Below are 23,960 nucleotides of genomic sequence, written 5' to 3' on the forward strand. Positions count from 1 at the left end.
ATAGTACCTCATCATGCATTTCCAAATGTTCAAGCTATTCCAACATGGCAAGCTCAGCATCAAGACTATTTCCAAGTCTTTCTTTTTCACTGAAAACTATAATTAACAGGGTGATACTCAAAGTCACCTGACTAAGTGCACTTAGCTAGCCACATGCCGGGGCATAGGACAAGACCACGTGAATGTATATATAATGTTGCAAAAGTACTGAAAGTATTTCACGTAAACTGAAGTAGAGGAAGGGGAAGGGGCTAGATACATAAATTAGTTTGTTGTTTGCAATGGTGTGATTTTCACTATTGGAAAAATGCTGTCGTTATGGAGTAATTAGACTTACAATGATGATGATGCGTGACAGTCACTTCATGTCAACACTCATCAATGACACAATACAATCGTTGTTGCACGATCTATTATTTTCAACAGGTAATATGACTATGTTTAATAAAAATATTTTTGTCAGAGCTTCATAGTGCATGTGGTCTTGTCCTACCCCCCTGGCTACATGCAAGATATTTTAGTATGGAAAGAAAAAAAAAAGTGGCCATTTGCCAAATTCATCCAAGCTTCACAACACTAAACTTTTTCTCCGTATGGTAATTAAGCTTTATATTGATGACCAGTAATTGTTTACTGTCTGTGTTGAGAAACTCTGTTGCTTATTTGTCCTCTGCTAACAATTACATGCTCAATTCTTAGTCTAGCCAAACATACTCATTCATAACATACTATGGATAATGATGCTTTAGGATAATATTTTATAAAAGTAATTTATCAGGTATCACTATTTCATGTAAATAAGGAAGCCACATATATACCAACTCTGTATTGTGTTTAATTGTATCTACCCATTGTGATTTTGCTCATCTGAACACCTGATCTCTTGTCAGCATGCAATAAAAATGACTAGACCAAAATATACATTGTCACTATAGGCTACCAAACTGTTCCTACTGTTGGTATCAATGTCTGAGAAATTAAATCTGACTTCTTGGCAAGGTTGCCAAATGTAAATCTCATACCTCACTCCTTGCACCTAGAAGCCACAGCATGGGTATGCATTTTGTCATAATTTTGCAATCTCCCCAAATGTATAAATTAACCAAGTGCCATTTGTCCCTGAAAATTTAGTTCTTATACATTATGAAGTAATGGGAATAGCATGAAAATATTCAAGTACAACACAAGGCTATCATAACTAAAGGAAATGTTTATCCTACCTCTTGTCCACTCAAAGTTTTGAGAGACTGAAACCTCTTCTTTAAAAGCACTCAAAATAAATAAATAAATGGCACAATTTACAATACCTCCATACAAAGACCTGCTTTACCATAATTTATATGGCTGCAAAAAAATTCAAGGGCACTGTGATTAAAAGCTTTACTAAACACAATAACCTCAAAAATAGGAAACTAAGAGTATAAATCCTTTTGCACATGATGGTGTAACCTCCTAAAAATTATTAAGTTTGTGTATTCCTTCTTGCATACATATATTACATATTCAGACACATTACATTACCAAGAGTTCAGAAAGCTTGATGTATGGGTAGTGAAATATTTCATTAACGCATATGATTACAATGAGCCCACTTCTGAGAACTTGTGATGTCATTATTTCACTTGTGTGATGTGGTGTTTCAGTACAACATTAAGGTAACCGATTATCATATAGAGCCCTATTTGGATAAAAGTATATTTGAGGAGTAAGATTTCCATATGAATTCTTATAGCTTTCAAACTGATACTAGTAAAAAACACTGATTCAACATGCTTGGTGGAGTGGTACATGTTGTCGTTTATATGCACACATATCAAGGGTTGTAAACAGTTCAGTTAAAGTACCTGGGAAATAAATAAACAGAAGGCCTGACCCTACTCTCCACGTGGCACTTACCTGCTTGACAAGTATTTATCTAATCATAAGTGCAGGCCAGAGAGTAGGGTTGAAACTAGGTCAATAATGCAATATTGAAAGTAAGGTAGTAGCCTGCTTGAAGTTGACTACAAGCAAGAGTAAATAATGGAAGAGAGAGTATCCAACTGCCATATACTGCATCAAAAATGAGCACCTCAAGTAGAGAAGCCATCCTGTAGTGCTTTCAAAGGCAGTGTTGAATGAAGTAATAAACACTTGCTAGCTCAGACTGTTTGAAGTGTCCAGGCATGATTTGAAGTCAAACAGTCTGAGCTAGAAGGTGTTTATTACTCCATTCAACACTGCCTTTGAAAGCACTACAGGATGGTTTCTCTACTTGAAGTGCTCATTTTTGATGCAGTATATGGCAGTTGGATACTCTCTCTTCCATTATTTACTCTTGCTACAAGAAATATGTGGGTTTTCAAATAACAAAAGATGCAGGCACTAAAGAAAAACACTATCTCTAATAGTGGCCTGTGGAAAAGGCAGCAATCTGGCTAATACCTAAAACTGAATGTGACAAATAATATCAAGTGAAACACTTTAAGATTACAGAGAGAAAAAAATTTTCAGCATATGCCATATGAAAGTGATCATGGTTTTTGCAGGGACACTAGCCAGCAAATAGTGGTAACAGCACTGATATAAGGCAGTACAAAAGTTAACTATATGTTTCTGGTCCTACCAATTCCCCAAAATTGACCACATGACCAGGGTTTTTTTTTTTTTTTTGCAAATTTTTGATGTGGTACACTACATTTGACACAGCAATACAAGGGAAACACAAAAAAGTTAGTACATAAGAGACATGAAAACCTTTCAACAAATTTAATATTTGTAATTGTATGGTGAGTGCACAGTTCAATCAGCAAAATATGACCAGGAAGGGAACCAGACGGAAACATATAATTAACTTTTCGTGGCCTAACATAAATCTCAGCAATCAATGAGTTGATTTACTACTGAGCAGACAGCATGTATAGCTGACATGTACTATGACTATACTTACGGTTTTAAATATCCAGGCAAGGCTTCAAAACGAAGTCAAATCGTCATCCTGTCTTCGCGCACGCGCTTACTAAATCTAAGCACGCATAAATAACGCGTGAGTGTCACGTGTAAACTTATTTTAATCAGTGGATCACGTGGAGAGCAGCGTGGTGCAAGATGGCCACCACCAGCAAGCTGAAGATCCAATGGCCGGGCAGCAGTACTACAGAGAAGAAAACTCCAGCAACTGAAAGGTGCAGTAGATATTGGTGTGATGTTTTTTCCAAGTCTTTAGTGGTACTGTTCTCAGCGCGTGTGACCACGTGGTCGCCCCTACAACTGCACCGGCCATAGAGGCCTCTGCGCTTGAGTTTACAAACCGATGAATGGGATATTCTTTATGCAAGTTTGAGGCGTAGTTTACAGTTGGAGCCAAATTTGGGGGCCATTTATTAGAAGTCGAGGAACAAGTTTTGTAGCCATTACAACCAGCTGCCAATAGTTCACAGGCTGTAGTATAAAGAAAATAGTCAGTTTTGAGATGTTCATGTGATTTGATTGCTGACATTACCACAAGGGCATGTTTGCAACATGGCCAGTTGCTATAGAATATGTTACATACTCTAGTCAGTATATAGCTTATAGTTTCAAGCATTTTGGAGGGACTGGTTTGATAGACAAACTTCCACCATCCAGTGCTTATTGGTGAAGCCTACATGGTGCTGTATGGATTTAATATTTTTATTTTAGAAGGTCAGAAGCTTTTGTTCACCAATGATGCCAATTATGTGAAGTTGAGGTGTTGATTGTCATGATGCAAGCTTTGCTGTGTTGGTTGAAGCTTTGGTGGCTCAATATTTGTATGGGTACAGCTTTTGTGCTTTGTGGTCATCTTTAATTACAGTTTGCAAGTTGTACACTCCCTGTGGCTTTAGCAGTGACCAGCTGTGACTGAATACATACCTCAGCAGCTCAAGTACTTGTATACTTCCAATGTTGAGTATCAGCTGTCAGCGCCTCCTTATAGCACTGTAAACTAACCCAGCTTTCTTTATTGGTTTTATTGTTTATTAATTCTTTTGCCAAGTATTGTACTGAAAATTTACTTCAGAAATTGTTTCCAAGATGTATATAATTTAAAGTCTTTACCTTCAGGCTAACCCATTGTTTTCAACGTATTTTTGAATAAACAAATAAAGGGGTGTCGATTTATTTTTATTAATAATGGCAGCCCTTCAGGAAGGCTTTGAAACTGATACTATGAGGACTCGTGAACACAAATATACTTTGATTGCACATTAACATTGCAAAGTAATTATTGCTGCAGAGCTGCCAGCTAAGTTCATATTATTGTGTGAACCCTTGATAGAATATAGGAAACTTGTTGTAAGTTAGGTATTTTCCTTATTAACCTTCTAACTGTCATAACTGCCATATGGTGGATCGATCTAATAATTTATGTGCTGGGTACAATTTCGACTTTACTACAGCTTGTTCGTGCATTTAATAATGAATAATGCAGTGCGTTTACCCTGAAATCCTCACGCGCATAGGGTCCTGGTTACCGAGGTAAATGAATCCCTTGCAGGTTATTGTGTGAGTTACATAATCATGGAAAATGTCTCATGAAAGAAGACTAGTTTGCTTGCTGTTTTGAGTGTTAATTGTATCTGTCATTCAGAAGGAATGAAAGAAGACGATCTGTAACAGTGTGGACAGGTATAAGTTTCAAGACGCATGACGGCCATGCATTTCTTTACGCATGCACATTTGGCGTGACAGTTGAAAACTCAAAGAAACTAGACCTACTCTGTGAGTTAGCGCCTTAGAACAATATTAGTATTATATACTCTCAGATAGCTTGATAGAGATGGGATCGTGTTTACAGCTGATTTAACCATTTTTGTGATTTTGTTGTTTGATAACAAATCTTGTGATTTACGTTGTGTAAACAAAAACACCTCGATCGAGTTCCTAAGTCCATAGGGAGCGTTTTGATATATAATTACCAAGTGAATATCCATACAGGTTGGCTAATACGGCCCCATTTTCGGTCTATGCCAGAAAACTTGATGGTTAGAGGGTTAATAAAGAAGACATTCTGTAACACTGAGGACAGCTATAAGCTACTTTTCAAGACACGATATGGTGACCATACATTTCTTTATGTATGCGCATTTGGTGTGATATTGGAACGCTTGAAGAAACTATACTGATGTCATTTGCTCTGTGAGTTAACAGCTTAGGACAGTATTAGAAGTAGTATTATACTCTCAGCTAGTATGATAGAGATAGGATCGTGTTTATAGCTAATTTTACCGTTTTTGTGATTTTATCAATACAGTACCTGTACGATAGTACTGTATAGTAGAGACCGCAAAGGTGTAGGCATAGCCCATGAAAAACCCAAATATCAACCTTACTTTTCCGAGGCAGTGTTGGTTAGGTAAAAATAAGCCCAAACAAGCCTTCAGATCAACCCAAAACGTTTCAACAAGTTGTTAAGAAATTAAAAAACTCAAACAGAGTTTTCTACTGACTGACTGATGCCATCAGACACATGTAACTCGATAACGGCTAAGGCTACAGGCTTGATTTTTTTTCTTTTCCATGTCGCTTCTGCTGGACACTTGCCTTTGGCATATTGCAGTATATACAATGTGTTCTTCATGGACTTACCAGTGTTCTCCTTTGTGATCTTTGGTGACAGCAAAAGGTGTTGATTTGGCGGTAGTTAGCGCATGATGGCTTTCCTTCATAATAAAAATTGTCCGTTTTTTCATAGTGGGTACTTTGATTGCAGAGGTGCTTTTCAAACAGTTCTTGATTTGTAATGCTGTGTAACGGGTTGAACATAGCTGACAACGATGCGTAATGGACATTCCACTTTTCAGGTGATAATTGACAGCTGTGGTGCGCGGCACCATTTCTTTCTTTTGATGTGGTATATGCGAGTTCACCAGACATAATATTTTTGTGTTACAAAAAGTTAACAAACAAGTACACAAAACATTTGGAAGTTTCAACTAGAGTAGGGACCATAGTACATCGATAAAAAGTACTGAAACAAGCCGGAGTAGTGCACGATGTTAAATCACAGTAAAGCAATAAGAAGTGCTATATCTCTACTGTGCATTTTCATTATGGCATCGTGAGCACAGTAGGGATATAACACTTCTTATTGTTTTACTGTGATTAAATATCCTGCACTACTCCAGCTTGTTTCAGAACTTTTTTATCGATGTGCTGTGGTCCTTACTCTAGTTGAAAATTCCAAATTTTTGTGTACTTGTTGTTTAATAACAATCTTGTGGTTTGCGCTGTATAAACAAAAACGAGTTCCTTAGTCCATAGGGAGCATTTTGATACATATTTACTAAGTGAATGTCCATACTGGTTGGCTAATATAGCCCCATTTTTGGTCCATGGTATTATCCGCTGAAAATCCTGACAGTTATAGGGTAGGGTTAAGTTTTTGTAACATTTGTGTATAATTTGTCATAGTGAACTTAATTAGCATCAGACATATGAGACTGATAAAACACATAGCTGTTTCACTTTAATAGCTACTATGATATGTTATGTCCAGTACACAGCCGGAGAATGACTTGAAGCTGACCTAGAGTCTGCTTATAGTTAGACTGTTAGAGACATGGTACAAAAGTTCAGGGCATTTCCCATTCTTACTAATTTGTGCATTTGTGTTCTTTTTGATAACACACAAATCTGGTGATGTGTTACTGATGCACTGTAAACTAAAAGAAATGGAACACTGAAGAGGCAGAAGTAATGTAAAATCAAGCTTGTAGCTTTAGCCATTATTAAGTTGTGCTTGTCTGAAGACATCAGTTAGCAAGCAATAATAGTAACATATTGTAGTAATTTATCGAAAGCAGCTTGGTAACTGCCAAATTGCAATGAAGATATTATTGTGAGGCTGGTTTCTGGTCGATACTTCTTTAAATGAACTACTGCACAATATGATAAGAAGATGAAACTTAGGAAGTGTGCAGTAATCTTATGACATTTCTAGAAACTGCAAGTGCAATGACTTCTATTGAGTGGTCAAGATCCTACTATGGTGTTCTTTTGATCATGTATGAATGAAATAGTAATTGCCATCAGCTGATACACAATTATTTGTTTTAAGAAATGATTTGATTAATTCCATCATGTACTTCATCGTTATTGTATGTACTCATTTGCCAGTGAGTTAATTAGTTTTCCATTCTTTTCGATATATGCTGTCTATTGACTGCTGTCTACACCTATTGCTACACAGGGTTACTCAAGTTGTGTGTTGTATTGTTATAGTGATCTGTCACAATGGGACCCCATGTTGGATGATTACACTTCACCAACGTTCAACCGCTACCAAGATGGCTCCCCTGGTTCATTTTTACCATCAGTGAATGCACCAGAATCTTCAGTGTAAGCTGCATAAACTGTGTCTTACCATTTGTGTGCGTGTGCGTGCGTGTGTGTGTGTGTGTGTGTGTGTGTGTGTGTGTGTGTGTGTGTGTGTGTGTGAATGTTTGTTAACTGTGCTTCATTATATAATTTGTTTTGTTCAGTGAGGAGGGAGCCAAGGGATGGCTAAAGCAGTCACAAAGTTTCAGGGACAGACAGGATTCTTACACACCGAAGAAAGAAAATGGCTCCTCATTGAAAACTACTTACGATCATTCGAAGAATGTTACATTATATGTCAGTGGTGTTCCAATAGGCTTATCAGAAGTAAGTCTATATGTTATATCAACACACAGTGTTAGCCTGTATGCCATTTTAGGAAGGTTTTGCTAACCTGTTTGAGGGTATTGGAACAGTTAAGAAAACTCGTTTAGTGAAGAAGGATTCTGATAAGAATAGTTTCTCTACTACATGCTTTGGGTAAGTATTTAGTATGTCATGTTGTTTTATCATACATGTGTTAATTTATCCGAGCATGATTCCTTCCTGTACTTGCATGTTTTATGTTTTAGTTTTCAAATGGCTTTACAGTAGTATTAGTATTCAGTCCAGTTACTGGAGAAGGTTAGAGTGTCCTTTGTATGCTCAGTGTTACCATACATGTGATTTCTCATTAAAACTGTCCGTGCAGTGTAGATATGGTATTTCATAGACTAACTTTTGGTGTATGCTTGCTTTTCCAGTGGCATTTTGTGTACAGCTTTTTGTTTTTGTTTTTAGGTTTGTTGAATTTGGGACAGTCCGTGAAGCAGATACTGCTATACAAAAGCTAGACCAAGCTGACATGGGAAAAGGCATTAAGCTTCGTGTGAGAATATCTGAGAGCAAGGGGGACAGAGAGAAGCGACTTGCCAAGAAGCAGGAGGAGAATTCCTTCTTGTCCACCCTTAGTACAGTCAAACATACCATTAGTAATGGACATGAGATTGAGGATGATATGCCAACAGATAGTAACATCCCTAAAATCAACAACAGACCTCTTGGTATGGATGAGAGTGCTAAAGAAGTTAAAGGAAAGCCAGCGTCTCCATGGAGCACTTTGAATAAGTCCAAACAACAAACTTCAACACCAGATCAATCAAAATCTAGTACTATATGGGACAAGCCTCAGACTCATAATCGGGATGATAAGGCAGCTATTTCGCCATTGTATACCACTCCTTCCCCGCCGCACTATTTCACAAAGTCGCCAGAGTCTCAACCATCGCTTCAGTCGAACAGTACTGATCTGGGTAACGCTTCTAAAGGTGGTGAGCAAGTTTGTGCCTATTGCAAGAACCCTGGCAAGAAACGTTGCGTTGCGTGCAAAACGCACTACTGTAGTAAAGAATGCCAGACCAATGATTGGCCGTCTCACAAGCTCGTCTGTAAATCCCAAGGTGGCAAAACAACCACAAGACAAACGGAGCCTGTTGATGGTGGCATTGATGAAGACTTTCACTTGTCAGTGCCATCAGAACCCGAACAAATCAGTAAACTGCTTGGCTTGCAGCCCACAATGAATGATCCTAGTTCCAAAGACCAATTCCAATCAACTGATGCCAAGAACTTCACTTCTTTAAGCAGTAACAATAGTGTAAATAGTTTGCCAAGTGGTGTTGACTTGTCAGTAAACACTGACCAGGTAAATAATGAAGCTAATCTGCCGCCTTTGCCACCAGAAACTCCACCTGATTCCCCACCGCAGAGTGTAATCCAACATCTTCCTTCTATCAAGTCGTTTAGCTGCCTTCCCAGTTCATTTCCTGTTTGCGTATTGAGGGCGAGTGCTTCAAATTCTGTGTACATTCAAGTACAATGTCAAGAGGTACAAAAGGCAAGTGATGAATTCAAGGCAATGATAAAAAGTGGGGATTTTCAGCCACAACAGGAACACACCTTGGCCAAGAACAGGTGTTGTATTGTCAAGACAAAAGGTGGCCAATTTAAGATAGCTAAGATAAGGACATACAAGAAAAATGCTGCAAGTGTAATGACAACTGAGGCACTTTTTGAAGTCATCGATAAAGAGAATATTTTTACTGTTCCACAGATTATGAGGTGTCTAATGGAATCTATTTTCAAATTCCAGCTTTATGATGTCATGCCATTTGAAGGTACAAACAGAGAGGAGGCTAGTAGATATGTCGAATCTCTCACCGTGGGAAAACTACTTACCTGTACTGCTGTAGCCTCACATACTGATCTCAAGTATGTCAATCTAACTGATCCAAGCAGTGGAGAATCAATCAACACACTTATAGGTGAAAGTGACTATGCTGTACTTCTTTCTAGCATGTCATCAGTTGACCCTGGATCTTCAGTAGTTAAGGTTTCATTTTTTGCTTCCAGTGTTGAGCAGCATTTTCCTCTGGTTGGCAAACACATTGAGATACTGCCTCAAGCGATCATTAATCCAAACATGATTTGGGTTCAAGAAAATCATGCTCATATTGCAAATTTTAAGCAGCTGTCTGTGGATATGAATGTGTTCTTTGCAAAAGCAAAGAGCAAAACACCTTACCAGCCTACTGTGGGTGAACTGTGTGCTGCCTGTTGTGACCATTCCTGGCATAGAGCTGAGGTTTTATCTGTTAGTGGAAGCGACACGTGCAATGTTATGTTAATAGACATAGGGATTAAGATGACCATTGCATGTTCTAATCTAAAACATTTGGAAGAGCACAGATTTACAACTCTTCCCAGACAGGCTTTCTTAGTTTCTCTATCAGGAGTTCAGCCTATTGATCCATCTGGTATTTGGGAAGATGGTGCCATTGAGTTTTTAAAAAATCGGATTTCTGGTGCAAGAGTTGGTGCGGAGGTAGTGTTTGTCCGAGGCAACATATTTTCTGTAAGAATGATTGATCCCATGAGTGTGGATAGTCTCACAGTCAACCAGCTTCTTGTGAGTGAAGGTTTTGCAAAGGCACTACTTGGTGAAGCAAGTCCTGCACAGTCAACAGCCACACCCACCAAAGTTTTAGCCACACCTACTAAAGTTGTAACTACACCCACTGCACTTGCAACCCAACCAGCCTGTCCCTTCCCATCAAGTACCTCCAATATAACGTACTATCAGAGTATTGGTAAACCAAGCGAGTCTTCTAAAGAGAATTCACTAATGCAGTCTGACTCAGGCTATCATGCAGATAAGAAAGATTCTCTAAAATCCACCAGGTCACAAGTTAGTGTGGCAATGCAAGATACGGATTCTTCTGAAGTGGCATCGAGTTCTTTTTCTGAGCATAAAGTAGAGGAGAAAATTTCACCGTCAGATCTTTCCTCACATTCATCTACTAGCTCTCTGAAGCAGACACAGATAGCCACACCTAACCAGCCCAAGTTAAGTCCAGCAGTGATCCCTTCACTAGAAACTGAATGGAAAGCAATGGTGTCGTACTCTACTGATCCTAAGAACATCTGGGTCATTCCAACAAAAAAATTGGAATCATTTGGTATTGTACTATGTACTACAGAAGAGTTTTGCTCTAAATCTACTAAGAAATGTCTTCCACAAGTTGGAATCTCCTGCCTTGCTCCTTTTGAGAATCATTACTACAGATGTGAGGTTGTGTCCATTGAACAGCCATCTGTGAACGTCAGGTTCGCTGATTTTGGGAACACAGAGACAGTCAAATCATCCAGTCTTCTAGCAATCAATGACAAGTTATGTGAGATCCCATCACTTGCTATACAATGTGAATTAGATAGGATCATTTATCCTAATGGAGAGAGCAAATTTAGTGAAGATTGTGAAAAGTTTTTCCAGACGTATGTGTCTGATAAAGTTGTGCATGTACAGGTGCACAAAAATACTAACCCCAAAGTTGCTGTATCTATGACAATTGGAATAGGTGATGATAGAGTTGATCTGTCCTATGAACTGGTTAAGAGGGGATTAGCTGCCTTCGTTAGTGGATTACAGACACCATTAGAGGGACAATCTCCAGAAGAAGAACCTTCTACCAGTTTTGATTTGCCCAAAGTCAAGCCACTTGTACGGGCAGATATTCCTACTGTTGTTCTTCCAAAGAGTTGTCAGGTTGGGATAACCAGTGTTGATAGTCCTTCACAGTTTTGGGCGATACACGTCACAGAGGATAGTATGTCAAAGCTTGATCTTGTTAACAAGGAACTCAATGATTATGCTACTTCTTCTACAGCAGGCCCCTTGTCACCTGACCATGTTGCTGGTTGTCTATGTTGTGCATGTTTTAGTGAAGATAATACTTGGTACCGTGCAGAGTTACTTAGTTTTGATGGTTCCAATTATACCGTTAGGTTTCTTGATTATGGTAACCAATGTACAGCTAAGCTAGAAGATATGAGAGTGTTGCCGTCATCATTTTTATCTCATCCTGCACAAGCTGTACAGTGCACACTTCATGGCATTCACCCATTACAAGGTAATTGGAGTGCAGAGGCTGTGTCATTTCTTAAATCAAACACACAGTCAGCTGTATTCAGTGCCAAGTCTCACGGAGACATCAACAGTGTTGTTATGTTAGAGTTAGTTGACTCTGATGGACAGAGTCTTGCCGAACAAATGATCTCTGCAGGTGTAGCTAAGCCGTCTAATGCCTCATCACTGTCTGACAAGAATACTACCGTTGTGCCTCCTCCTGATCTGGACCTCCCAACTAGTGGACGCTTCCAAACATCAGTTACGTTTGCTGTTAGCCCATTGGAGTTTTGGGTACAAAGTAAGGATATGGAGAAGCAGCAGTCATTGAATACTTTAATGGAAACTTTGCAGAGTTTTTATTCTGATCTGAGTAATCATCATCACATTTCTCCTGCCATTGGCTCAGCATACTGCAGTAAATATGAAGATGGTTTTTACTATCGTTGCAAGGTGGTGGAGATATTCCCCAGTAATGGAACTGTTAAAGTACTTTATATTGACTTTGGTAACTCCTCCACAATCCAAGCTTCTTCTTTGCTTCAACTTCAGCCGCAGTTTACTACCTTTAATAATTTTGCTGCCAAATGTTCTCTGTCTGGTTTTTCACCATCTGCACTTAATCCTGCCATTACTAAACAATTTGTAGATATGATACTTGGTCAAGTTATCACTTGTGCTTATGCTGGTAAAAATGGTGATTCAATTTTGCTAGAGCTGTACAGCCCGAATGGTCATAGCATGCTTGATGTTCTCAAGAAAATTGGCGCCAATATCAATCCTTCTTCTGCACAGCCCGTTGTGGTGAAACCATCTGTAATGCCTTCATCTGCCACTCAAGTCTTAGTGAGCGCATCAAACTCACCTTCGTCTATATTTGTACAAATAGTTACTTCTGAAAATCACAAGATATTTGCAAAGATGACAGAACAGTTACAATCTTATTGTTCAAAGGCATCACCAATTGAACCAAGTGTCGATGTCTTCTGCAGTGCTATGTTTAAGGAGGATAGGAGCTGGTATCGAGCCAAGGTATTATCTGTATCAAACAATAAGGCCATGGTGATGTATGTAGACTTTGGCAATCAGGCGGAAGTGCCTTGTCAGTATATTAAGCCACTCTCACCTGACTTGGCTGCTCCTGCAGCTTTTGCATTAGAAGTAAGTTTGTCAGTTGAGCCGACTGGAGGTCCCCAGTGGTCCCAAGCTAGTAAGAACAATTTACAGCAGTTGATTGAAAATAAGAGCTTTCTCATGAAGCCACTAAACAAAGGGAATCTTGTTGATTTTGTTGACGAGGCACAACAGGGCAGTCAAGCTAGTGTAACTCAACAACTTGTTTCAGCTGGTGTAGCAAAAGAAAAAGGCTCAGCCTCCTCTGAGAAACCAAGTGGGCTAATGAATGGTCATCCCAACTCACCTACTTCCAGTCCAACTGAAAGTTGTAGTGCCCTACCCCAACAATGTTCCGACATGTCTGATGTGCCAGCTGAGATGTACATGGTAGAAAACATGAATGATATTGCTCTAGAAGGTAACAAGGAATCATACGAGGTACTTATCATACACATTGCAAGTCTCAGTGAGTTGTATGCCATCGCTACTGATCATGTTGAAAGGTTTGGTGAGCTGATTAACAAAGTGCAAGCTCAGGCTGAAGTTCAGACACACTTTAACAGATCACTGGTACCTGGAGAGCTTTGCTTGGCTAAATTTTCTGAAGACAACAGTTGGTATCGAGCAGAGGTTGTCAAGGTACAAGAAAATGATGGAATGGTTGTGGTACGCTTTGTGGATTTTGGCAACAACGATACAGTGTCACTTTCATCCCTCCTTCCTGTATCTAAAGAACTGTCTGAGGTTCCATTAGTTTCATTCACATGTGCTTTATATGGAGTTCCATATGCTGCATTCAGCGATGCTAATATAGTCAAGGCACTCAACTCGATGACTCAGTCCAAGAAGTTGCTGTGTAAAATAGTGAATCATGTCCTGTTGATTGTTGATATCTCAGACCCAGAGGACCCATCTGGGCTCACCCTGGTTGAACAGCTCTGCTATCCTGGCTCTTTACGTAATATCAGTGCCTCTGATAATATACGCGTACCACTTACCATCATACCAACTGATGATTATATGGTTGGGATGGTAACTGAAGCAAAGGGACCTAGAGAGTTCTACATGCAGGTTGTAAGTAGTAAAATTGTCTCAGCGTTCCAGAAAATGTGTGCCAAGTTGGAAGAATGTAGAGAGTTAGCCCCTGCCACTGATCCAATCTATATCGGTCAATTAGTTTGTAGTTTATCGACGGCTTATAACACTTGTTATCGTTCACGCATCATTGGTCTCCCCTCCGACAAAGAAGCTATGGTCCACTATGTTGATTTTGGTAACCAAGAAACCATCCCTCTGACACAAATTTGGCCAATGAAGAATGAATTCCAGTACATTCCATTCATGTCAGTTAGGTGCTGCCTTGTAGAATATGAGAACATCCGCTTGATTCCAAGTTGCATAGTGGAAAAATTCTTGAGTCTTGTTACCGACAAGCAGCTGCAAGTCCGCAGGATCAATGCTCAACCCCCATATGGCAGTACTGTTGTGGAACTAGTGGACACCACCCAGGCCACTGATGTTGTCATACACAAGGCTTTGAAGGCAACAGCTACTTAACACTTGACACTAGTAGATCCACACTGTAGTTGTATTATATTCAGCAGTTGATTTTATTGTATATATTATAACAATGATTTTTAAATAGCAATTCTTTTTTTTTGCATATGGTTTTATTTGTAAGATCAATCATCAATAAAAATGTATTCATTCATCTTCATGTATGTTTGACTTACTGATGTTATAAGACTGATCACTGACATTAGCTGTACAGTATTATAGATGAATCTCTAATCTGGATGTAACACACTGGTTGCTGCATTAGGAAGTTTAGTGCTTGTTCTGTCGATTGCCTGAGACTATTTTCAAGAACTTGTGTACACATGGGAAAATCACCCTTAATGAGCACCTTTGACACATTAAATGTTTGAAACACAGCATTATAAGTTAAATTTCAACCCAGAAAAAACCTCATAGATAGTTACCTTGAATTGCAAGAAATATTTTAACTGTATTAACTAGCTATAGTTTCAAATAATGAAATTGTTTCAGGCACAACCATAAGGGTGGTCTTCCAAAATTCAGTCACATTTAACTAAGGCTGAAACGAGTCATGAATTGTTTAGAATACAAGTACCTGACCAGTAATGATGTACATTTTGTATTTTAGTACCCATGTAAATGTTCCTTTCCACAAATCACTTCACAGCCTTCGTTGTGTCAGTTCTCAATGACAAAAAATTAAAGATGGATCATGTGATCTTAACATGTACAGAATTTACTATTTAAACATTGAAATCTTTAGCAAGTTATCCTATTTGCCTAATTTTAAGTACCACCAGTTGACACTCAGTGGTTTGCACTCTTAAGTGTACATGAATTTATTAGAACACATGGAATTTCATCTGTGTGATTTTGTAGTTACAGCAGTGTAACATAGTTTTTCATGTCGTTGCTAGGAACGGAATCATGAGGCAATACTGGACCATTGGTTAGTGTTGTATTGGAACCTCCATACAACACATGTTGTCTGTACAGACTAAACATGATATACAACTTGCTAGATTCATTCAAAAGTAAGAAACATGTTATGGAAGATATGACAATTTCTAGTGCATGTTTTCTAATAGTGTGTCATCAGCTGATAAAATACAAAACATTTGAGCACAGTCTTGAGATGTAGGATGGGAGAAACATGAATATGGCGAGTCCAAATAATCCAACAATGGAAAACAGGAACAAATCTTTAGGAATAGTTAAGAATAATATGCACGTATGCAGATGTGTGCATATACACATATATGCACTCTACACAGCACACACGCACGCACGCACACTCACACACATATGCATGCACACCGTTTAAGGATACGATAAATAACAATTTCAATTGGCTCCAAGAAATGGAGAATATTATTCAGAGAGAAACTCAACCACTTCATCCATAACCACTGAATCAGTGTTAGTGGCTTAGGCTCTTCAAGCATCATTTCACAGCTTCACTGTTGTTCTATAAAAAAAACACGTAGTGATATGATATGTGTACAGTGTGTAGTAGTAGTAGACAAAAATATGTACCAAATGTTTGGAATAGTTAAGGCTGCAGTTGGCATATGAATTAGTACACAAAAACAAATTTTTATAATGGTCAATCTAAACAGGTGAATATTAGTAGAGTAGAGCTGTGAAACTGGACAGAATTTCATAACCGGTTACTGAGCAGACTATGACTGTCGGTTATCCGGTTAACTGAATTGAATGGCATTCCTGCAATTTTTATAGCTGGATCCTACTACAAGTATGATATCAATGAGAAGAGTACCCAAAAAGCCAAAGTATAGTGAATATCTTGGAGATTGGTTATTCAGTTATGTAGAAATAACTGATAACTGGAACAGCACATATAGAGGGATCATCAGCCAAAGTGGTGTGGCCCTGGCAGAGTAGTAATGATTCATTGGCATGACCATACAACCACTCAACTTATCTGGTGATACTGGAGCTTTCTTCTTTAGCAAAGATGTCCACACTGTCCTATAGGCACAGTGGGACATCCTACTTTGGACAATGGAAATCTGATGGCAAACTTGGACATGAGTGTTGCTAGGAGAGCAATATATTGTATTGTGGTGGCTGAAAGAAGGTTGCTTGTAGGGGTACTTATGATTTGGCTGAATAATTCATAATCAACAGCAACTACAGTGCATAGCTTATATGTTTAAAAAGTAGTCAATTACAGTAGAACCTCAGTTATCCAGACCCCACTTATCCGGATTCTCGGTTAACCGAACTAGGGAAATAACTGTTCTACTACAGTAGTGACTGTTCTATTAGGGTAGTTGAAAATACTGATCAATTTAATTTTCTTTTTTAAGTTTATACACAGTTTCAGAGATACGGACTTTTTAGACTTATGAACTACCCCTGGTCCCAAGGGGTTCAGGTAACTGAAGTTCCACTGTACAATACAGTGGAACCTCTTCTCTTAGGAACATCCTTGTTTTGATGAGATGTCCTAATTTAGATGTGCCTGCATTTCACAGTGTCCTTTTTGAATATATTGGGTCACACATACATGGCAGTGATTTACTGTAAATGTTCAAGCATAAATCAGATGGCTGCAGGATCAAGGCTGCCTAGGTCCAGTCTGGACCGTTTGTTGCAATATATTCAGAAGCTTAAACTAACTGGAGAATTTATTTCCCAGTTTGGCAACGAAGGCAGTTCGGATGGACAGTTCAAGGAACCTATGGGTCTTGAGTTGTCCCAGTCAGGTCTATTGTTTGTGTGTGACTGTGGCAACCATAGAATTCAAGTGTTTCAAAATGAACAATTCTCTTACTGCTTTGGTCAACATGGCACAGAACCAGGTTCCTTTAATCGTCCTTTTGATCTGACATTTAACGACAGTGAAGACCACCTGTTTATTACAGAGAGTGGCAATGACAGGGTCCAGGTGTTCACTCCCAGAGGACAATTCCTTCAAGTATTCGGTAACTTCACTGGTGTCCCCTTCAAGCTACATCTTCCAGTTGGAATACACTACACACCAGATGGACATCTATTGATCAGTTCCTGTGGCAATAGTTGTGTGTTAGTGTTTGAAGAAGATGGAAAGTTTACATCAGCAATTGAAGGTGTCGGTGATCCTCGAGTATCAATGATGGACAATGGACAAATAGTAATTGCTGATCAAAGCAGGTACCAGTTACAAGTGTTTTAGTGACAATTTACACTGGCTATAGCAGTTCTGTAGTGACTATACACTAGTGATTTAGATTGTGATTGGAACATTTTTTTGTTACAGATATGTTGCAAGTGTTAAAGTGGTTTCTTTAAATTGAACATTATAACTGGGGACTAGTAGTGGTATGAGGGGGCAATTATCCCTAATAAGACATGTTTTAATTTGAAATTTGCATGCTAGTAGAGCGGCTAAACAACAAATTTTGATGAAATTGTTCACTCTATTGTAAAAGCACCACATATTCTACGGAAGTTGAGCAAGGTATTTCAAATCATTTGAGATACGGTACCACGTCAAATCATTGCCATAGGGCATGTTTGGAAACTTAAACTACTACATAGCTGGTCAGAAAAACATACCAGTACATCCAAATACTTCATTTTCGCTTAAATAGTGTGAATGTCTTTCAAATTTACAGGTGCAATCAAATCTTTCAAAATGTGGTATTAAAAAATTTAAACACTCTCTAATGGAGCCAATAGTTTATGGTAAAAAGTACATATTCACATCTATGGCTTTGCATAACTTGACCCTCCGTGGTTTTTAACATTGCAAGCTAATGACCTAGACGGACACCTCCATTGATTGGCCTTTGATACAAACATCCCTTGCTTGTCCATGCAGAAGCAAATTTCTATTGAGTACTTTTATGACTTCCCTAATACATTTTCTATTGGTATTATTTTGTCAGGTTCTTTGAGCGTGGTATGATTTGGTAATTTAATGGCACCATATCTAACATGAGTAGACATTGTTGGTGCTTTCAACGATTTTTTCGCTTAGTCGCTCTATATATTATATCGAGAGTTTATAATGTGTTAGGGAGAGTATCGAACTTCGCTATACGCAATGAAAAATGAGCCCGTAAAGTAGCCCGCATACCTTTGTGTCCTCTCGTAAATCTGACCGCTGTTGATTGCCCAGATTTAACAGCTTTGTTTGGTCGGGTGGTCCGCATTGAATCCCTATGGCTAAAGCCCCATCTAGACGTGCCACTTTCACTATCAGAACTGTCACTTTCACTATCAGAACTGTCAAGGCATGGAATGGCGACCATGATGAAACCTCGAATTAAGACGTCACGTGTGAAGTTAATATCTATGGCTTTCGAGGTTAGTTGGCTGTGCCTTTCTCTTTGTACTGAGTTCCTCAGCATGTTGTGTCATACGTTTACTGTGACAATGTTCTTTCACTCTCAACCTGTATGCATGCGCCCACGTACTTATAATTAGTCACCAATCAACACTAATCACCGAGTTGTTTAAACAATGCCATAGGACTTTATGGGCTCATATTTCACAGGGTATAGCGTAGTTCGACACTCTCCCTACACCATTATAAACTCTTGATTATATGCAGGCAGGAGTAATTTTTCATTATACAGACAAATCACATTCACAGAGACAGCAGGTTATTTATAACTGCAAAGATATCGTAAAGATTTCTGAAAGTTAATTCTCGTATTTTTGTTGAGCTGCAGAGACATCTTATGTGCTATAAAATAATATCCATTCTTCTCAGCAATCAAAAACACTTGTATGCAATTAGCAACAGCAATAATGTGATAGGCCAAAATGTGATGCGGGCAGTGATTACGAGAGACAACTCAAGTTTGCCAGACCATACTGCCTGGGTGTTGTAATGTAAGGTTTTGGGTCAGTGGTGTAGCCAAGGGTGGGCTTGGTGGGCACGTACCACCCAAATTTCCTTAGGACAGCAGCGCCCGCTTGCTATTGCTACTACAAACAACAAACAAGTAGTGCATACCTCGGCAGCATCAAATTTTCATTATATCCAAATTTTAAGTGGGAAAAGAGAGGAACACAAGGAAGGCGGATCCAGTCTATTTATCACATCAGGAAACAGCATGATTCTGCTGTTGGCAAGGCTTAATAACCAAAGTGAAGATGAAAATTAAAATTCTCTAGTGCTAGACAAGTCGGTTAGAGATGAAAGATTCAGTGGTGACTGAACTAAGCCATATGACTACATTAAGAGTCAGGCTGGAGTATAGAGAGTTGTGTACAAGTACAGGAGAACAAGACAACGAGGTGTAATAAGTTAGCTTTCATTTCTAGCTTCTTTATCATTCATGCAGTAGCATTAGACTAGTGAAATAAGCTGCAGGAACAGCAGTGTAGCATATAGCTAGCTAGATACATTTATGCACTTTGGAAACAGTCTTTAAACCAAATGTATGTAGAGTCCACTAAGGATGGACTTGCATTTTAATTTGTGCTGGTTACTAATAGTTGCATGGGGTGAAACATGTGGATGAGTGTGCCCACCCATCCCTGAAGATCTGGCTACGCCACTGTTTTGGATAGATGTATACCTGGACTGGATTGCTGGACTGGACTACTGGACTCACATATAGTTTGCTCAAACACCTATTTTCAACCACTAAAAGTGATTAGCCAGGCACAGTTCTAAGGGGGTTTCACCAGTTTCCGGAAAGCAGTCAGCTATTTTAATCGAAAAAATAATTAAAACAGTAAGCAAAAGTTAAGTCTAAAACAAGGTGTATTGATAACAAGTTGATGTGCTAATTCTAAAAAGCAGGTGCTGTGCAGCTATTAAACCAACTTAACCAAGTAAGTATTACTATGTTATTATTTTAGCAAATAGGTTTTTGGTTGGCATAATATATAGCCTAGTTTGGCCCGGCTTTGCCAGGACACTCACTCCTACCCTAGCTTGTCTCAAACTCACCAAAAACTTACCTTCATACAACTAGTGTGCTCGACACTTGAGTTATGATGAGCAGAGTTGGAGTAGTTACTTCAGAAAAGTAACTAGTTACTCATTAATTTTATCCCATGTAACTTAGTTACAGTTACGATTACTTTTTATAAAGGTAACTAAGTACTTTAATTACTAGTTACTTTCATAATGTAAATTATGCCTGTTTGTTAGCTTTGTAACATAATTTCATATTATTTTGCTCAGCTATACATCAACAAGGGAAGAAGATAACATACAATACATATGTGCACTGAAAATAATAATTCTGTAGCCATTTTAGCTCAGCTTCAATTATTGCCACGTCTGTTACTCGAGCTGAATCGTGAAGAACAGTACACAGAAAGTGTCTACTCAATGTGGTTGTAGCACAAAAATTGATGATTTTAAAAGCATAATTAGGCTAATAAAATAAATTACTGGTTTATCATCCCTTCCCTCCTCAATAAATTGAACCGCCCCGACATATATTTTTATTTTCATAGTTGCTCACATGCAATATATTAAGCGCATGTGTAAACATTTTTCGTAGTGACAATGGTCTTTGTTTTGATATTGATTCGTTGTGGAGCGAAGATATTGAAAGGATGGTATGGTTGTACTGCACCAGATGAAAGTTCGTTTGTTGACGTTTGTGTTGAGTACAGCTCTGGGTCAATAGACCATAGTTTTGCTATTCCTGATGAGTATCGATATGCTACTTCTGTGGAACTGAAGATGATATAGTTCAAAAGACTGATTTTCTTCCTGGTTGTACTGCATGCTGCACAGCTGGAAAGAAGCTTGTTTCCAAACGTAAACATTTATATAAACCTAAGTCTTGACTGACATATCTATAGCCATGTAGTACATTGTTTTATGATATATATTAGGAAATAAATTACTACAACTGTATTTGCAACCTGAATTATTATAAAAATAAATAGAAATACAGAATTTTTGAATTAAAAAATAATAATTAAAAATAAAATCCTCCTTCCCTCCCCAGTTTTTTGGATGAAAAACAAGTAATATATTTTATTCAGCCTTACCTATAGTTACTATTGTAACTTGGTTACTTTTCACACAGTTGTTACAAGTTACTAAGGATGTAACCAGTTATATTACTAGTTACTTTACAAGTAACTAGTTACCCCCAACTCTGATGAGTAAGGGCCGGACGAATAGCCTGTATAAGTCAGCATCCAGAACCACACATGGTCATTAAAGTTTATGGTGTCAGTACAATTCTTCAGATTTAATTGTTCATTTTAGTCAAATTCATTTTAAACTTTGACTATAGATGCACAAATCTAGAATGTTATTTAGAATCTCTGTACCTCACTTTTGTGCACATGTGGGAAACAAAGGTGACAACACTGTGACCTTTACTAACTAGTCTAATTAAACAGTCACTGACAACAGTTATGATGTGTGGGAACATGTTGGCTATATATACATCACGTAGCTAGCAAGCCACCATGTCAATGCAAGGAGCTCCGAGGTCACTTAAAACCTCATCACGGTTCCTCTTGTGATATACCCCGTATATCCCACACCATCAGCGATAATTCACACCGTTATACCATAAATACTATACCGAAGATTCTGAGATACGCGAAGACTGGCAACAAATTTTTAAAGGTGGGAAGAAGGGTAACACCCAACACCCACCTTTCAGTACACATTACACACTTCACAAATCTATATCACTCACTTGTTTCCACAGAAGCTAAAGTTCACGGTTTAGCAGTAATAGCTCTAGTCTAGGTACTCCCCTGACTACTCGGGGCTCTGCGTGAATCTGGCGTGATGTAACACGGACACAATCACCATCGGATACTATACACATATTACACCGTATACTATAGTTTAGTTTGCGTGGGTTACTGAACATTTGTGTTGGATCATGCAGTGAAAGAGACAGGTACGCATGTAACATAATTATTACTCCATCACATGATCACTGAAACTGTCACATGCCATACTTGATTACCTCATGCACTTCCATGGAGAACACATGAAGATAGAGCAGACTCGGATAGAGCCAAATCAGGTTTACAACAAACCCAGAGAAATAAACAGTCTACCCTCTGAGCTGGTCTCAGGCTCCACCCTCCTCTTCCGGTTTACTCATGTGTAGATCACAAGGTATAGACTCTCCTGAATCCGCTATTCATGGCTAGCATGCAAAAAAATCTGTGCACTCAGAATGATGCTTTCACCAAGTGACTGTCACCAACACATGGCAGCTGCATACATAGCTACATGATAGTTGGCTTATGCAGCTAAGTAAGGCCACAACAATTGTAAATTGCTTGTTTCCCATCCTAGTTGGGCAAAAAATACCATGCGGGTGGGTGGTTGTTATATTGTTAAAATCATTATTTAATATCAAGGGGATATTAAAGGGAGCCCATTATCTCCTAATTGCCTTTTCTCTCAGATTTAGCAGAGATGTAAGATTTGAGTTCACTGGGATTCATCAAGATTCAAATCTTATAGATTTGAAGACCCCTTATTTACTCTGAGCATGCAGCAAAAGGCTTTTATAGAGTTTGCTGGCTGGGTGTATCATGCTTGTGGTCATAACACCAATTTAGCTTTAACAGTACGAATTTTCCATAATAATTATGTTCCACACATGTTAATAACAGATTGTCAGATGAGTAGGACTCCTGTACATTAATGTATCTTGTTAAAACAAAAAGCAAACAACCAATTGCTACTTGAAGAGATCCACTGTTTGTAATCAGGCCCGAGGTTGGAATGGATTCAAACTACGTAGTTATCCATGCTTTTTGGCACTAAACAACATCAGAAACCCACTACCTTTCACCAAGAGTACATAATAAGAATAAGGAGGGAGAGTGTCTAACTGCCAATACAGCCTGTACAAAATCACTGCATATTATTGAATAGACACTGATCTTTGAACAAATTAACACTTTTACTGATGATAGAGCTGTAGAGATTTGCCGATAGGTGTTGAGTGCTGCTGATAGGTGTTGAATAAGGTAAAGCTTTGCTCTACCAATGTGTGGATGTTCAGTGATTTTGGCTGAAGGTGTCCTAGTTAGACACTCTCCCTCCCTATTTTTATTACTCTTGCTTTCACCATGTGCTCACACCAGTACTTATGAACAAAAGTAATTAGATCATGTGACTATCAAATTTAATAATAAATTTGCAAGCGGCTCTAAAAATACAGGAAACAAGGAATCTACAATTGATGGCCTAAGTGCATAATTTATTATGTCATTGCTGCTCAGTCGAGTGCTCAGTAATCATTAAAGTGCTTCTCACTGCCAACATGTGTGGTTAAATTTACATTATATCCAGGCTATGGATTCATGATGACCTGGTCATTTCTATTAATTTGTGGACACTTTGTGCTTTTGCATACTCAGCTTAAATTTGTCTGTTATATATAAAAGTGTGGCACAACCTGGCAGTGGTGTGTTTCATGGAGGTAAGGAGGAAAGTTCGATGGCTTACAGTATTCTGCTCTTCTGTCTCACTGTTAGTAAGGTAGCAAATCTACTCTGCAACACGCAGCTGGTGGCAGTGATGCTCCTGCAATACCACATGTACACTTCATTAATTCACACCAAT

At 38.6% G+C, this 23,960-nt stretch overlaps 1 protein-coding gene and 1 long non-coding RNA gene across 2 annotated transcripts; one reads left to right on the forward strand and one right to left on the reverse strand.

The window, feature by feature from the left end:
• The first annotated feature begins 3,068 nt into the window (after window positions 1-3,068).
• Window positions 3,069-14,637, forward strand: LOC136236538 (uncharacterized). Its single transcript, XM_066026724.1, has 5 exons — window positions 3,069-3,164; window positions 7,225-7,341; window positions 7,485-7,647; window positions 7,700-7,800; window positions 8,101-14,637. The coding sequence occupies exons 1-5, from the start codon at window positions 3,088-3,090 to the stop codon at window positions 14,435-14,437; spliced, it is 6,795 nt and encodes a 2,264-aa protein (XP_065882796.1). The 5' UTR covers window positions 3,069-3,087; the 3' UTR covers window positions 14,438-14,637.
• Window positions 14,638-15,428: 791 nt separating this feature from the next.
• LOC136236318 (uncharacterized) lies at window positions 15,429-22,201 on the reverse strand. The gene is made up of 3 exons (XR_010692076.1): window positions 22,063-22,201; window positions 15,750-15,887; window positions 15,429-15,621 (listed from the first exon to the last, which is right to left on the reverse strand). It is a non-coding gene; the product is annotated as an uncharacterized lncRNA (long non-coding RNA).
• Window positions 22,202-23,960: the final 1,759 nt, after the last annotated feature.

Source organism: Dysidea avara, chromosome 10 (genome assembly GCF_963678975.1).
Source record: "Dysidea avara chromosome 10, odDysAvar1.4, whole genome shotgun sequence".
In the NCBI taxonomy this organism is placed as follows: domain Eukaryota; kingdom Metazoa; phylum Porifera; class Demospongiae; order Dictyoceratida; family Dysideidae; genus Dysidea; species Dysidea avara.

What these genes read in the sequence shown, in the direction of transcription:
- LOC136236538 (XM_066026724.1), top strand. Translation starts at nt 3,088, where the DNA reads ATGGCCACCACCAGCAAGCTGAAGATCCAATGGCCGGGCAGCAGTACT. An exon ending in AATGCACCAGAATCTTCAGT is followed by an intron (nt 7,342 to 7,484) that starts GTAAGCTGCATA and finishes TGTTTTGTTCAG; the next exon opens with TGAGGAGGGAGCCAAGGGAT. An exon ending in TTCTCTACTACATGCTTTGG is followed by an intron (nt 7,801 to 8,100) that starts GTAAGTATTTAG and finishes TTTTGTTTTTAG; the next exon opens with GTTTGTTGAATTTGGGACAG.